The 12,647-nt window shown below is 37.4% G+C and overlaps 1 protein-coding gene across 1 annotated transcript in view; it reads right to left on the reverse strand.

Annotated features, from left to right (window-relative positions):
• The window catches only part of PLXDC2 (plexin domain containing 2), a 250,177-nt gene that overhangs the window by 40,755 nt on the left and 196,775 nt on the right, over positions 1–12,647 (reverse strand). The window contains exons 8-9 of the mRNA XM_059842010.1: positions 12,267–12,362; positions 11,245–11,326 (exon numbers count right to left, since the gene is read on the reverse strand). Of these exons, the coding sequence (XP_059697993.1) occupies positions 11,245–11,326; positions 12,267–12,362 (178 nt within the window). The remainder of the gene's footprint in view (positions 1–11,244; positions 11,327–12,266; positions 12,363–12,647) is intronic.

Genomic DNA, 12,647 nt, shown 5'->3' on the forward strand with positions numbered 1-12,647 from the left:
TAAAACTGGGGTTGGCCAAATTTGTGCATTTTCTAATACATCATTTTATGGAGACAAAAAAATGTCCAATTTGTTCATCTGTTGTAAGCAGTACAGTTGATTTATTTCAGGCCATTGGAAGCAAAGATATAGTGCAAAATAGCAGCAGCACTGCTCCATGTATAGCAATGCATAATGAGCAATGATGGATAATAGAACTATCCTGTTATAGCACTATCCTATCCTTTTTTGATTACAAATTCATTTAGAAACCTAACTAGAAAAACTAGTCAGTTTCATCAGGGGAAGCTTACTTATATATTTGGCTCAGAAACTGCTGTTGTGGGGCCAAATTATGTTTGTTTTTTATTCCCTTTAACTTTCATATTAGAACTTTGAGGTTCTAATATGTTCAAAGTCAAAACATATATCCTGCCATACATGGTTAGAGAAGCGACCCTGAGCTATTTTAGAATTCACTATTTCTACTAGTGGAAGATGGTCAGCTCATTTAGGACCCCTTCAGTAGCACAGGAATAGTAGCTACCACAAAATAGTATAAAGAACTATACCTAATAGTCAACAGAGAGAGAACTGGATAAAAATATCAGTAGTTTAGCAAATAAAGATAACACTTCCCAATTAATATTAGTTGGGTTAAGGAAAATGTAGCAAATTTCAGAGGTGTAAAATGATAAAATTTGGGACTTTACCCACAACAAGAAATGGAAGAAGCAGCCTGAGTGTCAAGAAAATAACTAAAGTAGAGTAGAAACAATGCTCTAGACATGATGTTAAATTATCTCATTGTTTTTTTGTGCATACATTATAGTGAGACAACCAATGAGAAGTTTGTGACCCTGACTGCATTCCTCTGTCTTTGAACATGGGTTCATACAGCAGTGGTTCCTATCTAAAGATCTCAAAACCTTCTTGAAGCTCTTTTTCTGAATGCAGGTAAAGGAGGTACAGTTTTTGCCTTACGTGGTAACCTCCCTCTCAGTCTTGTGTCGAAGTAACAAACCTATTTTTTTCTAATTTTTCTCATTTGTGGTCTGTATTCATCTATTCAGCATCTACCTGTATTTTACATTTCACATGTCATGTATTATAAAAATTATCATACTAAAAAATTTGCATTAAAATTTATTTAATGCAGTGTTGCCATGTATTTTAATTGTTATCAGAAAAGTCTGTTTTATTTGAAATTTGAATTTGAATGTCCCTTGCATTCTTTGTATTATATAATTAAAGTCCAATAATTATGGTAGATGACCACTGAGGCATTTATTTGGGAATCAGAAAGTCTATAATGTCTTGAGTAGGAACCCACAAGAGAGAGACAGCCTGTCACACACAGAATGATGCTACAAGCCTGAGTCAAGTTTCTTAAAATGTCTACATGTATAAATCACATTATAAGGCATCTGTGGAACCCTTTCAAGGGTGAGTGTCACCTTTCTGCAATCAAATAGGAATTTTTCTGAACTCAAATGTAGCTATGAACAGATGAAAAGGAAACCAAACTGAAAAGAATTTTGGGCTGCAATGGGACTGAATGTGGCATAGTTCTGTCAGAAAAAAAATGAAGTTTAATCCCAGAGTAAATGCCTCTCTAATACAGAGTGGCAATACCCACTGGAATGCTATCACCCTCAGGATGAACAAACAATGAGGAATTAAGTCTGTACTAAGCTCTCTTGTTTGAAAGACTTATGACTGGGACAGAAATTGCAGTTCTAGATATAAATGGTTCATTAAAGATGGAGGTGGGCTTTGTCTTATTGTTCTAATGCAATAAATGAAGAATAAAATATTACTAATATTTAAAAGAATTGCAACAGAAGTTTCTAAAGAAAAGAATTGTGTTGATACCAATTTTTCTAGTTATTATATTACACCTATTTGTCATTTTGGTGTCTTAGGTGCATCTGTGAATTTAAACATGGAAATGAAATACAGATGTTGCCATCTTCTTTCCAAATTAATCAGCAAAATTAAGTATTACCTAAGGTATATATAACAGATGTATGTCTTCTATCCTTCCTCTCAGTGAGATTTAAGTGCTTAACTGTACTCTCTATTTTTGATAACTACTTCCTGCAGTTATAAAAAACATCTTAGGAATGTCATGTATTTGGTAATAAACAGTACATGAGAGAGACTTTGCAGGAAAGTCTTAGAACAGCCCAGGCAGTGGTCCTTTCCATATTAACTGTGATGTCTTCTCCAAGCTCTTTTGCAAAATTAGATATCTCAGAAACCTGCACAGTGGATAATGAACAGAGTCTCTAAGCTCCAGAAGGCACAGCAACAACTCTGGCAAAAGTTGTTACTGTGAACATCCAATTAGTGAAAACCATCTCAAATTTTAAAAAGCAAAGGATATAATAAGAAACACATATATAGAATATTAATAATGTGAGTGAGGTGTCAAATTGATAGCTGTGTTTACATCTAGATTAAGAATCTTCAAAATGCTTCCCCATCTTCAGGTATAGGATATAATAGAAAATATTTTAACAGAAATACTAGGATTTCATACCAATGAGAATCGTAGCAATGTTCTGCTCCTTTTCTAGAAATAATTTAAAGTCCTCTGACCCAGTCTTGAACTTCTTAAAAATCTGCATCAGTTATGAGCATAACTGTAGTCCTCATGCTGTTCTGAATTATTCAGGAAAACAAAGCAAGGTATGCATATGTGTGACTAATGCTGCAGCTGCAAGAACACTGGGTATTTCCTGTGTGAAAGCAAGATTCAAATTTACTTGGTTAGATATCAAATCTATTAATGTTGGGATCAGGATAATTTTATGGAGATGCTGAGAACATCAGTGAGTAACTTGGGGAGAAAAGAAGCTTGGGGAATGAATGATCTGGTCTTGCACTGACTTGTATGAAGCCCCTGAAAGCTAGTGCATGTTCACTGGGTTTCTGGTCAGAGATGGAGATTTTTAGGTTTATTAGTATTAATCATAGGAATTATTCCAGACAATTTGTGCTGGGGAGAATTACAGAAATTGCACAATAATTTGACTGACTCCAGCTACCATCAAATTCCACCAATTTACAAAAAAAGTAGAAAGGCTAGTAATCTGCTATTTATCCATGTGAGATTCTCAGTGAATTGCAAATTCCTCTGGCTGCAGGCTAACGTTCAACAAAAACATGTTGTGAGCTCAAGATCATCTAGGTTCCTAAACAGTACTTTCCAATGTACTGTTATGTACATTTTACTGATATGTACCATCACCATTTACCATTATTTTTAAGTGTACCTACATTGTCACTGTGGTTAATGCTCTCTTCTAAACAGAACTGTCATCCCACTGGAGAATATCTATTACCATAATCTTGTGAGGCTTTTTTCATCAAACAATACCATCACTGAGCTCATTCTGGTTTGAGAAAATGCTTTGTTCATTAAACACTTTTGTGCCACTGTCTTTTCTTGCTTTAGTCCCATCAGGCTTACCATGCATACAAAATTCTTAATTATTGAATGCTAATTTCCTAACAGTTTCCTGCAGTGCATGAGGGCAAATTAGCTTGTCAAATTAAGAGCAAGCACCTTGGAAAATATTTGAAGAAGTTGGGTGTGGAGCAATTTTCTGCTCAATAAAGTATAGATCTACTTATTGTATTGTTCGTATCAGCAATGTATCAGGGCTGACTAATTTACACATCCATTCTTGATACATTTATTGCACTTCATTTGAAAGATCAATTGCTGTCTCAATACAGCTTTTAAAATAAAAGAAAAATATGTTGCATTTTAGAGAAAACTCTGACAAAGGACCATACTTTCTGATTCTCAGGTCTGCAACATGATTGCTCCATAACTGGAAAATAAACTGTATACAGGTTAGAAAAACATTACTTCCATTACTTTTCATTTATCTTTGGGTAGATGTGACCTAATTCAACAATCTGATTGCTAAGACCTGTGTGTTAGGAGTCAGCTATATTTTCACAGAAAGCCCCTCCAGCTGAAGTGGCATGCAAACATCCAGAATCTGGGCACATTTCTTTTGCTTTGTCTGAAGCAGGGGTATGATCAGCAAATACATGAAGACAGACACATTGGTAGAATGAAATATATTTAACAGAATACACTATGCATTAAACCTCTTGCCCTTCAAAAGCACCTAAAATAAGATTTTCCTTGTAATTTGTATATGAAACTATTACATTGATTGGATTTGATATGCTCCCTCTGGTGGTTTACTTAATACATAGAAATGCCTTTTTTTTTTTTTTTTTTGTGTGTGTGTTTGTATTTCAATGGCTACTGTGACCAATTTAAAAATAACAGCACACTATTGTCAGTTAAGTAGTGTTTGGATAAAAAAAAGTCTGAGTATAAACCAGCCAGTCTTCCTTCCATTTTTTAATTTTTAACTGAACTATGAAATATTTCTAAAGCAATCAAAAACCAAAACAGAACAAACAAAAAACAAAAACAAACCCACAATTTGTAAAACTTCAAGTAGTTAAAATGAGGAAGTATTTAAAAGTGAGCATTTTGAACCAACCTTGAGGCTTTATGATGGAGTGCTAACATCAGTGGAGAAGGGAAGATCAGTGGATGTTGCCTATCTGGAATTCTGTAAGGCCTCTGGCACAGTTCCTCACAACACCCCTCTCTAAACTGGAGAGATTCAGATTTGGTGGTTGGAAAGTGGATGAGGAACTGGTGAGATGTTTGCATCCATAAAGTAGTGGCCAAAGGATCAATATCCCAACAGAGACTGGCACAAGAGATTCCTCAGGGGTCTGTAGTGGGACCAGCACTGCTTAATGTCTTCATCAATGGCACAGACAAAGGGATCCAGGGCCCCCTCAGCAGGTTTGCAGATGACACCAAGCTGAGGGATGTGGTTTGCCTTTCCCTGCTCTTCAGTGGAATCTACAACCCTCATTGTGGTGTAAAAGCTGAGGAAAATGTAGATATCAAACAATAAGCTATGTGTTTCTCATTTGGATTTAATTATTTGCTTTTGTAAATCCAGAGGCTTCTCTAGTCAGATAGCACAGTAATTATGTTTATGGTTTTATAAATTCTGTAGGGAAGGTGCTTTGCTCAGCTGATAAATATTTTAGATTACATAAAACTGTTACTTATAAATACTACAATATTTGAGTCAACACTTTTTAGAATGAGAGCAGGTCTTGCCAACTGGGATATACAGACCAACAAACAGAAAACATTATCCTTTTCTTCTACCTGATACTAAAAATTTCCAGACATGAACTCACATTTGAAAATTAACTAAAAATTTTTCCAATCTCCTTCTAAAGGAAGAAGAACAAACAAGACATTTCAAACTTATCCAGAAGTTCAGAACACAAGTAACAGGAATTCTTTTTTCTCAGTTACAAAAAGGGCACTATGGAAAACTGCCACTTCATATTTCAACTCTAACATGTTTTCATAAAAAATGCAGGTGCCTAAAGAGTCTTCCTTCCCTTCTTTCCAGCTAATCAGCATGGAATGCAAAACAACTTATATCTTTATTACCTGCTTAGATGGGAATAGTGATTATCATAATCAATTATTAAAAGTATCAAGCCTTAAATCACATTATTCCTACTATTCCCAGACACATTTCTAATTTTTCACTTTGTTCAGAACACATTCCATAAACCCCAGCTATAACCTGTTCATTTACACAACTAGAGCTGTTGTTGGCACACAGGACTAAGCATTGAAGTGAAATACACCACAAATGGGATTATTTCAATTTTTTTAACCTCAGAATTGCTTTGAGAGTGTAAGAAGCTTTGGGAGCTGTGCATACACACAAGGGCAGTATGACTCCCTAAAGTTCATGGGTGCCCTGCCTCATCACTGCATTCAGTCCTGGAATTTGTACAGTCTCTTTCAGGGCACTTCTCAAACAGGGGGTTTGCACTTTGTGGGTCAATACCATAAACTGGTATGATTTCAAACCACATTGTTCAAAGCATACTCTGGAAACTGAGACTCTTAAGGATAAGAGTGGAAAATGTCACTTTTCAGACCAAGGGAAGTTCCCAGGGCTGCCTGGAGAGCAGTGCCAGGAGCTAATCCTGAGTCTGCAGGCAGCCAGTGGCTGAGGAGAGTGGAGCTGGTCTGAGCTGGAGACATGCAGGCTTACACACCTCCATAACTAATGGGCCATTCTTCAGGGGTGACTTGTTCTCAGAGGACCAATTTTCATTTATCTCTTGTGCCTCTGGGGGTTCTCTGATCACTGACAGACTGTTGTCTCAAGGCAGTGTCACCCTTACTGAGTAGAGAAGCTTCGTGGAGCTCCCATGGGGCATTTCACTGCTCAGCCCTGCTTAGACTCATCTGAAGATTTTTTTTCTTATACAGAGTGTTGGACCCTTAGACATTTTTTGGTCCTAGTTACTTAAGTCCAGAGCTTGGTAAAAAGTTGCTTTTAGTACTGCTCTCCTATTCTGTGTAACTTCCCTTGAAAACCCAAGTGAGTCTGCCAGCAAAGCATCCTTGTGGATTCAGCCTTTTGGGTGCCCTTGGCATAAGGCAGACAGTTTTGAGGATTAAAAATTTGAATATATGTTCCAACAGTGACAGCTGAGTAAAGCTGTTATCTAAACTGTTTACAGCTCTTGCCCTTAGTACTACACCCTCCAGTTCCCTTATCTTCAGTGTAGGGGTGATGGTACCACACCAAACCCAGCTGATGTTGCACGTATTGGGAGGTGCTTTTATCCTGTATTGATGAAGTGAAGCATGAGACATTCATAGCCTGAGTCTCCAGGATGCACAGATTGCAAGACTGAAATATCAGTTTCATTTCACTGCCCAAATCTGAGACTTTCCTGAAGTTTATCAAAATAAAAAAACATCAATATCTAGGGAATCTTTATTTATTGGACAATCAACTTCAAATATTTTCAAGGGAACTCACTATTTCAGTATATGCAAGCAAGTTTTACAAACTGAAGCTATAAAATAACAGCAAGGTGGCCTTAAAACTGTCAAAAACTTTTCTAGAAAATGACATCTCTAATGTGCAGGCTATACCAAATGCCAAGAGTATATAAACATTTTCAGATGCATAAGAAGATGATATAAACAAATCTAACATTAATGAATTCTCCCAATTTTTACATGTCAGGAAGTTAGAGATAACGATGGGAGAATGATCCACGTTTCAGCCACTGGAGACCTCCATGGGACAGATGCTAAAGTGTCTCAGGCATTTTATAGACATGGATGCTTGCGTTGGAGAAAGTTAGAATACCTTCTTAGCTTACATATTTATAGTTAATCTCCTTTTGAAGAGTTTTACTTGTGAAACAGTCATGAAATATACATAGTTCCAACAGAAATTAGCTCCTAGGGGGATCCTCCATCTGCTGAAGTCAAAGGAAAATGATGTGCCTTTGCTTCAGTCATGATAGAGTTGTGTGACACATTTCATATTGGATTTCAGACAGGATAGTTTGATGACCCCCTATGAAAGAGCTAATGGTGATTTAAGCTTGTAGAGAGTGCAGGAATAGAGGATTTGGCCCTCAGTCACATCCAAAATGAACCTGCCTCTCCAACCATTGCAGAGCTTGCACAGCAGCTGGGTTGAAGTTACAGGTAGGAAACAACTCACTGTTGTAGGATAAAGCTATTTACATTCCAACACAGATTGCCCACATGGGGGAGTAAAGTTTTTCTGCAATGGTCACACTGGTCAGTTTCCCTTGTGCAATTAAAGGCCTTACATTAAGATTTGGGTTTTTTTTTCCCCCCTCCCTCCTTTTTTTTGCTGTGTGAATGATTCAATATATGGATTAAATCTAATGCAAGGCAGGAAAATAGATGAAAGATGGTGCTTCTGGTAGTAATGTTTCTCTGGCTAAATGGGGTAATAAGTACCTGAGAAAAAAGGCTGTGTTTCCCAATGGATATGTGTAGGCTTGTTACCCACATTGAAGTCTGTCTGCTCTAGAATATCTCACTTTAGAGCACCACAGTACTACCGTGGCACCACGGGAAGAACATCTCTGTGTGTTCCACAGTGAGCCTCACTACCTATCAATGCCCTCAGAAGCAAACAGGCGTCCTCCCTCTGCACAAATCTGAGTGTTGACAGATTTGTCAGGAGATTATTGGTACACTGAAAACCCGCCACTGCCAGTTCAAAGCCTTCTTCAGGCTTTTGGAACAAAGGCTAATTGGCTTCCCCACTCTGGGATTTGCCTACAGACAGGATCCTCATTTCTCAGACCAGCGTGTCCAGTCAGATTTGGAACTGAGAAGCATTACTCAGGCATTGCTCCTAAGCATTCCTCCTACTTCAAAAACCCCTATGAGCACACATTTGAAAGTGGACTGTAAATATTAATTTCTTTGTCCTTCAGGCACTTCTGAAATGTCTAAGTTAATACTTCATGGAGTTCTTTGCCCTTGGTTTTTCAGCCTGATTTTATTCTACTGCAGCAGAGCAATGTCTATCATAACAGGAGATAAAAGTCTCCATTGATTTACAAGACTGGTGGGTGAAGAGGAGTGACATACAAAAAAAACTGAAGGACTACGAGGTAGAAATTAACAACTTTCCATCCTTTATGATTTTTAACGTGGCTATTAGATTTTCCTGTTGAGGAAGAGCTTCTTTATCCTATGCAAAAAGAATGTTTTAAAAGAGCAAATTTATTTTTGAGGGTGAAAAACCCACAATGTGGTATGGAAGCAAATGATTCTGAGCACTCTTCTTTGAACCAGACATAGCCACTGAGATTGGAATAAGATATTTTATTATTTAAGTCTTGAAAATGATTAGTCATGCTGAAAAAGTGCAAGGTAAAGGAAGAGAGGCACTAGACTAAAAGTCCAGAGAGAGTATGCAGAACTGGTAGAAAATTTTCAAAGCTGAGGCAGAATGATTCCTCATCCAAATAATCCTGCAGTGTAACCAAATAAATATTCAGTTTTCACATTCTGGAAAGCAAGTTGCCTCTTTTCACAAAACATTTAACCATTTATTATTTCAGATCACTTTCTCCACAGAGATGAAATAGTCAAAATTGCTCATTTCTGAAAGTGGACATGAGTGGCCAAGAAAGATGAGGCCTGAAGCAGACATGCACCAAAGCCATGTTTCCAGAGGAAACAGCAAGCTAACAGATTAGGTGTAAAATCCTGTATAAGGTGTTCTGGGGACTGGACCACAGCCTCTGTGGTCAGCTCCTAGATGAAGAGAGTAATGAAGAAACCAGTCTGATGTAACAGCTGGCCCTGCTGTGAGTGGGAGGTAAGTCTGGATTTTCCATTCTGAGCTATTTTATGACTCTATACACAATTCTCCGTTTTCTAAAACCTGAATGAATATTGCTCATTCTGAAGTACAAACATTTTTTAATACTACTGAAATTCCCAGGCAGAAGCATATTCTTAGTCTCCTTTTCAGTATCCATCCTTTTTCTAAGGAATCCTCTCCAGTTCCTGACTTTGCTGGTGGTCAAACAATGCCCAAAGACAACCTGCATGAAGTGACAGTCTCACTACTGTCAGTAATGGCCTAATTCATAGCAATAAAACTACTCAGTCTACCTGCTGCATCTTCTCAAAAGCACAACCATGCTGCAGAGTGGAGACAGCTGTTTTTGGGAAACAGTGCAGGACTGCCTCACAATAGGCTCATCTTTGATCTCCTCATGTAAAACAAAAAGCAAAGTTTTCTTCATTCAAACTTTAACTGAATAGAAATAGATGTGTTCAGACTGTGCATTTTTCAGCAGAAGATGACACCTTGCCAGTTGTGAGGGGACAGCTACAAATGGTCCTAAATGAGCAGAAGGAAACAGTGTGGCTACGTGACTGGTCCTGCTCCTGCAGAAGGATTAAACTTAGTTCTCCACAGCAAATTTGTGCCTCAGTGAGCAAAACATTTCTCAGCAATGTCAGAACTCAGGAAACTCAGGTGTTTGGAAACTAGAGGGAAACAAAAAGGATCTGAAGGTTTCTGGACCTGCTCTTTACAAGAAGTCTGGATTTTACAATATAAAGGGGTTTATCCAAACAAAAAGGATTTTACAATATAAGGGGGTTTATCCAAACAAAAAGGAGAAAACTGGCCTCAAAGCAACAGGCCCTGCTCAAACCAAAGCTAACAGAAACTTGGTGCTACAGCATCTATTGATGGAAGGAGCACAAAGCAATGCTGAAAGAAAGGATTTGGCTAAGGCAACCAAGAACTGTTCATGCTTGCTTGGAACAATTTTCTAGAAGTAGTATTACTCTTCAATATATTTTCTATGTTTTACATTACTTGATTTGTCCTAGCTCTAATTCCACTAGAAAGGTTTTTGCAAGACAAATGGGGAACAGAGTTACTTTTTAAATGACCTACTCCAGGAGTTGCAGCTTAAGAGAACATTATAAAAATGACCCCAATTTTCTAAATCTGTGCTGTGTTCTTCAGCTATTTATCAGTTCTTCAACATGGTGTCCAAATATTGCACTATTTTAGAATGTTAATTACCTTTTCTTACTTCAGTATACATCAGTTTCATACAAAGTATTTCTAAACCCAACCACTAGAGCTGAAGAGCACAGCAACAATGAATGTCCATTATGATACTGCATTTTGTTTCAGAGAACTGGCATGAAAGTCATCATTATGGTCAGTGAAGGTCAGTGAAAGAAAAACTTTTTGAGAAGCTGCAGTGGCAGAGTTTCCATTTTGCTGGCTGTGCTTCAGCTGCTCCACAGTCTTAATCATTCCTGCCATGGACTTGGCTGTCCTGGTCCATGTGTCACCAAGGGCCTGAGGAGACCCAACACACCCACCAAGTGCAATGACAGGTTAAAAGGGAAAGTACTCCAACTGTTTGGATGTGTTGGTCTCCCTGCTGCTAACAAGGAAGTTTTTACAGCTATATTAACAGCTTGCATCTCCAAATTACTTTTGATGAAGCCAATGATGTAGGGAGAAAATATGATTTTTATTGTGACATCTCCTTCTCTTTCTACTTCAAAAGGATTTTTAAGTATGACTGAAGAAATAAGAACAAGGGCTTAACTCCAGAGTCAACTGTTTGGACTATTCTTGCCTAATGGTTGAAGTGAAATGTGACAATGACGAGTTGCTAGTAATCACACTTGAGATTTATGTTCATTTGAATGCACTTATATAAACACAAATGTAACAACTTTTAATGCTGAATAACCTGCAGGCAATGGTTTTGGATAGCCTTTGTGCACAGTTTAAACCCACATACAAACACAAAAAAAGAAATTATCTTCTCTACCTTTGGAGTTTACTGCACCAGCTGCAGTTGAAACCAATCTGGGCAGTGACACAGGGACCACAGCTGGTAAACTGGAGACAAGCTGGGATGTAGACAAACATGAATTATTAGATTAGTCTCATATATGTTTCACATAAAAAAACACAAAGGAAGAATATACCTTCTGATAATACATATTTAAGAAGTCAACATGTGCAACCATGTCTAAAATAAGACCCTGAACCCAGCCTGTTACAATGCTTTGCACAATTGCATACACAAAAGTACATTTCATCTGTGGTATTCCATTTGTATTCCATTTGTAAATGTATTCCTACTTCCACATCTGTTCATTCAGACTGTTTCCTACATTTTTATCTTTTTGCTCAATATTAAGTATTTCCTTAAATCTCTTTCTTCTCTGACTGTTCTTTGGTGTTGCTAGCAATCAGATATAAGCAGATAATGCGACTGACAGAAAAATGTGCAAGAGCTAAATCTGAATTTTAAAAAAAGGAAAAAAAAGGAAAAATAGATGTTTCTACTCTTTTTACAGAAGTACAGCTGGCATTTTAACCCCCAGGATTTATAAGCAATGTGGTTTTACCTTTGAAAACAGAGCCAGATGAACTGCAAAATATTTGGAGCCATTTGTTTGGGGATAAGCCTTCACAATGTGATGCACAGCACACAGAAGAATTCATGTTTGCATTGCAATCATGAAAACTGTTTTTTTGTTTTTTTTTTTTTTTTCCTTGAGGAAATGTATTTAAAGGCAATATAATCATTCTTCTGAAAAAAAGATTTGGCACAAATTTCATTCAAAACCTACTGGGAGCTATGTACCTATGTACTAACTTGAGATACACGAGGATGAACTGGATAATGCATCATCCATTCGGGAATCTAGGGGAGGATAAATGAATCTGTTTGCAATTCCAAGTCCACAGATAAAACAAACTATTTGAAATTGTATATGTACTGCTGGGAGGGAGATAGACGCTTTCTAGATCTGGCTCCTGCTTATGTAATGTTTTACTTACTTGGAAGTGGTATCATTTCAACAGCTGAGAGATTGGTAATCTTTGACATCTGTAGCTCCACCCTGTGGTATTCATAAATTGTTCTTCTGCGGACATCTAACAGAAAAGAAAGAATAAATCATATTTTCTTATTTTGCAGTCTTTAGATTCTGAAAACTAGTGGATGCAACGAATGCACACTGTTCCTTAGGTGCACATATGGCAACTATTTTTCTCAAGAATATATTTTTAACTTTGAATAACACGTAAAGATAGAGAATTTTTCAGTGGAGAAACCCTCAGAGCTGACAGAAAAGGTGCTTCTCCTGGCAAAGAATTATGAAAATGCTGAGTGTGCTCTCAAGCATCTTAGTCTGATCTGGGCAGAAATTCTAGAGGGTA

Source organism: Haemorhous mexicanus, chromosome 1 (genome assembly GCF_027477595.1).
Source record: "Haemorhous mexicanus isolate bHaeMex1 chromosome 1, bHaeMex1.pri, whole genome shotgun sequence".
NCBI lineage: Eukaryota > Metazoa > Chordata > Aves > Passeriformes > Fringillidae > Haemorhous > Haemorhous mexicanus.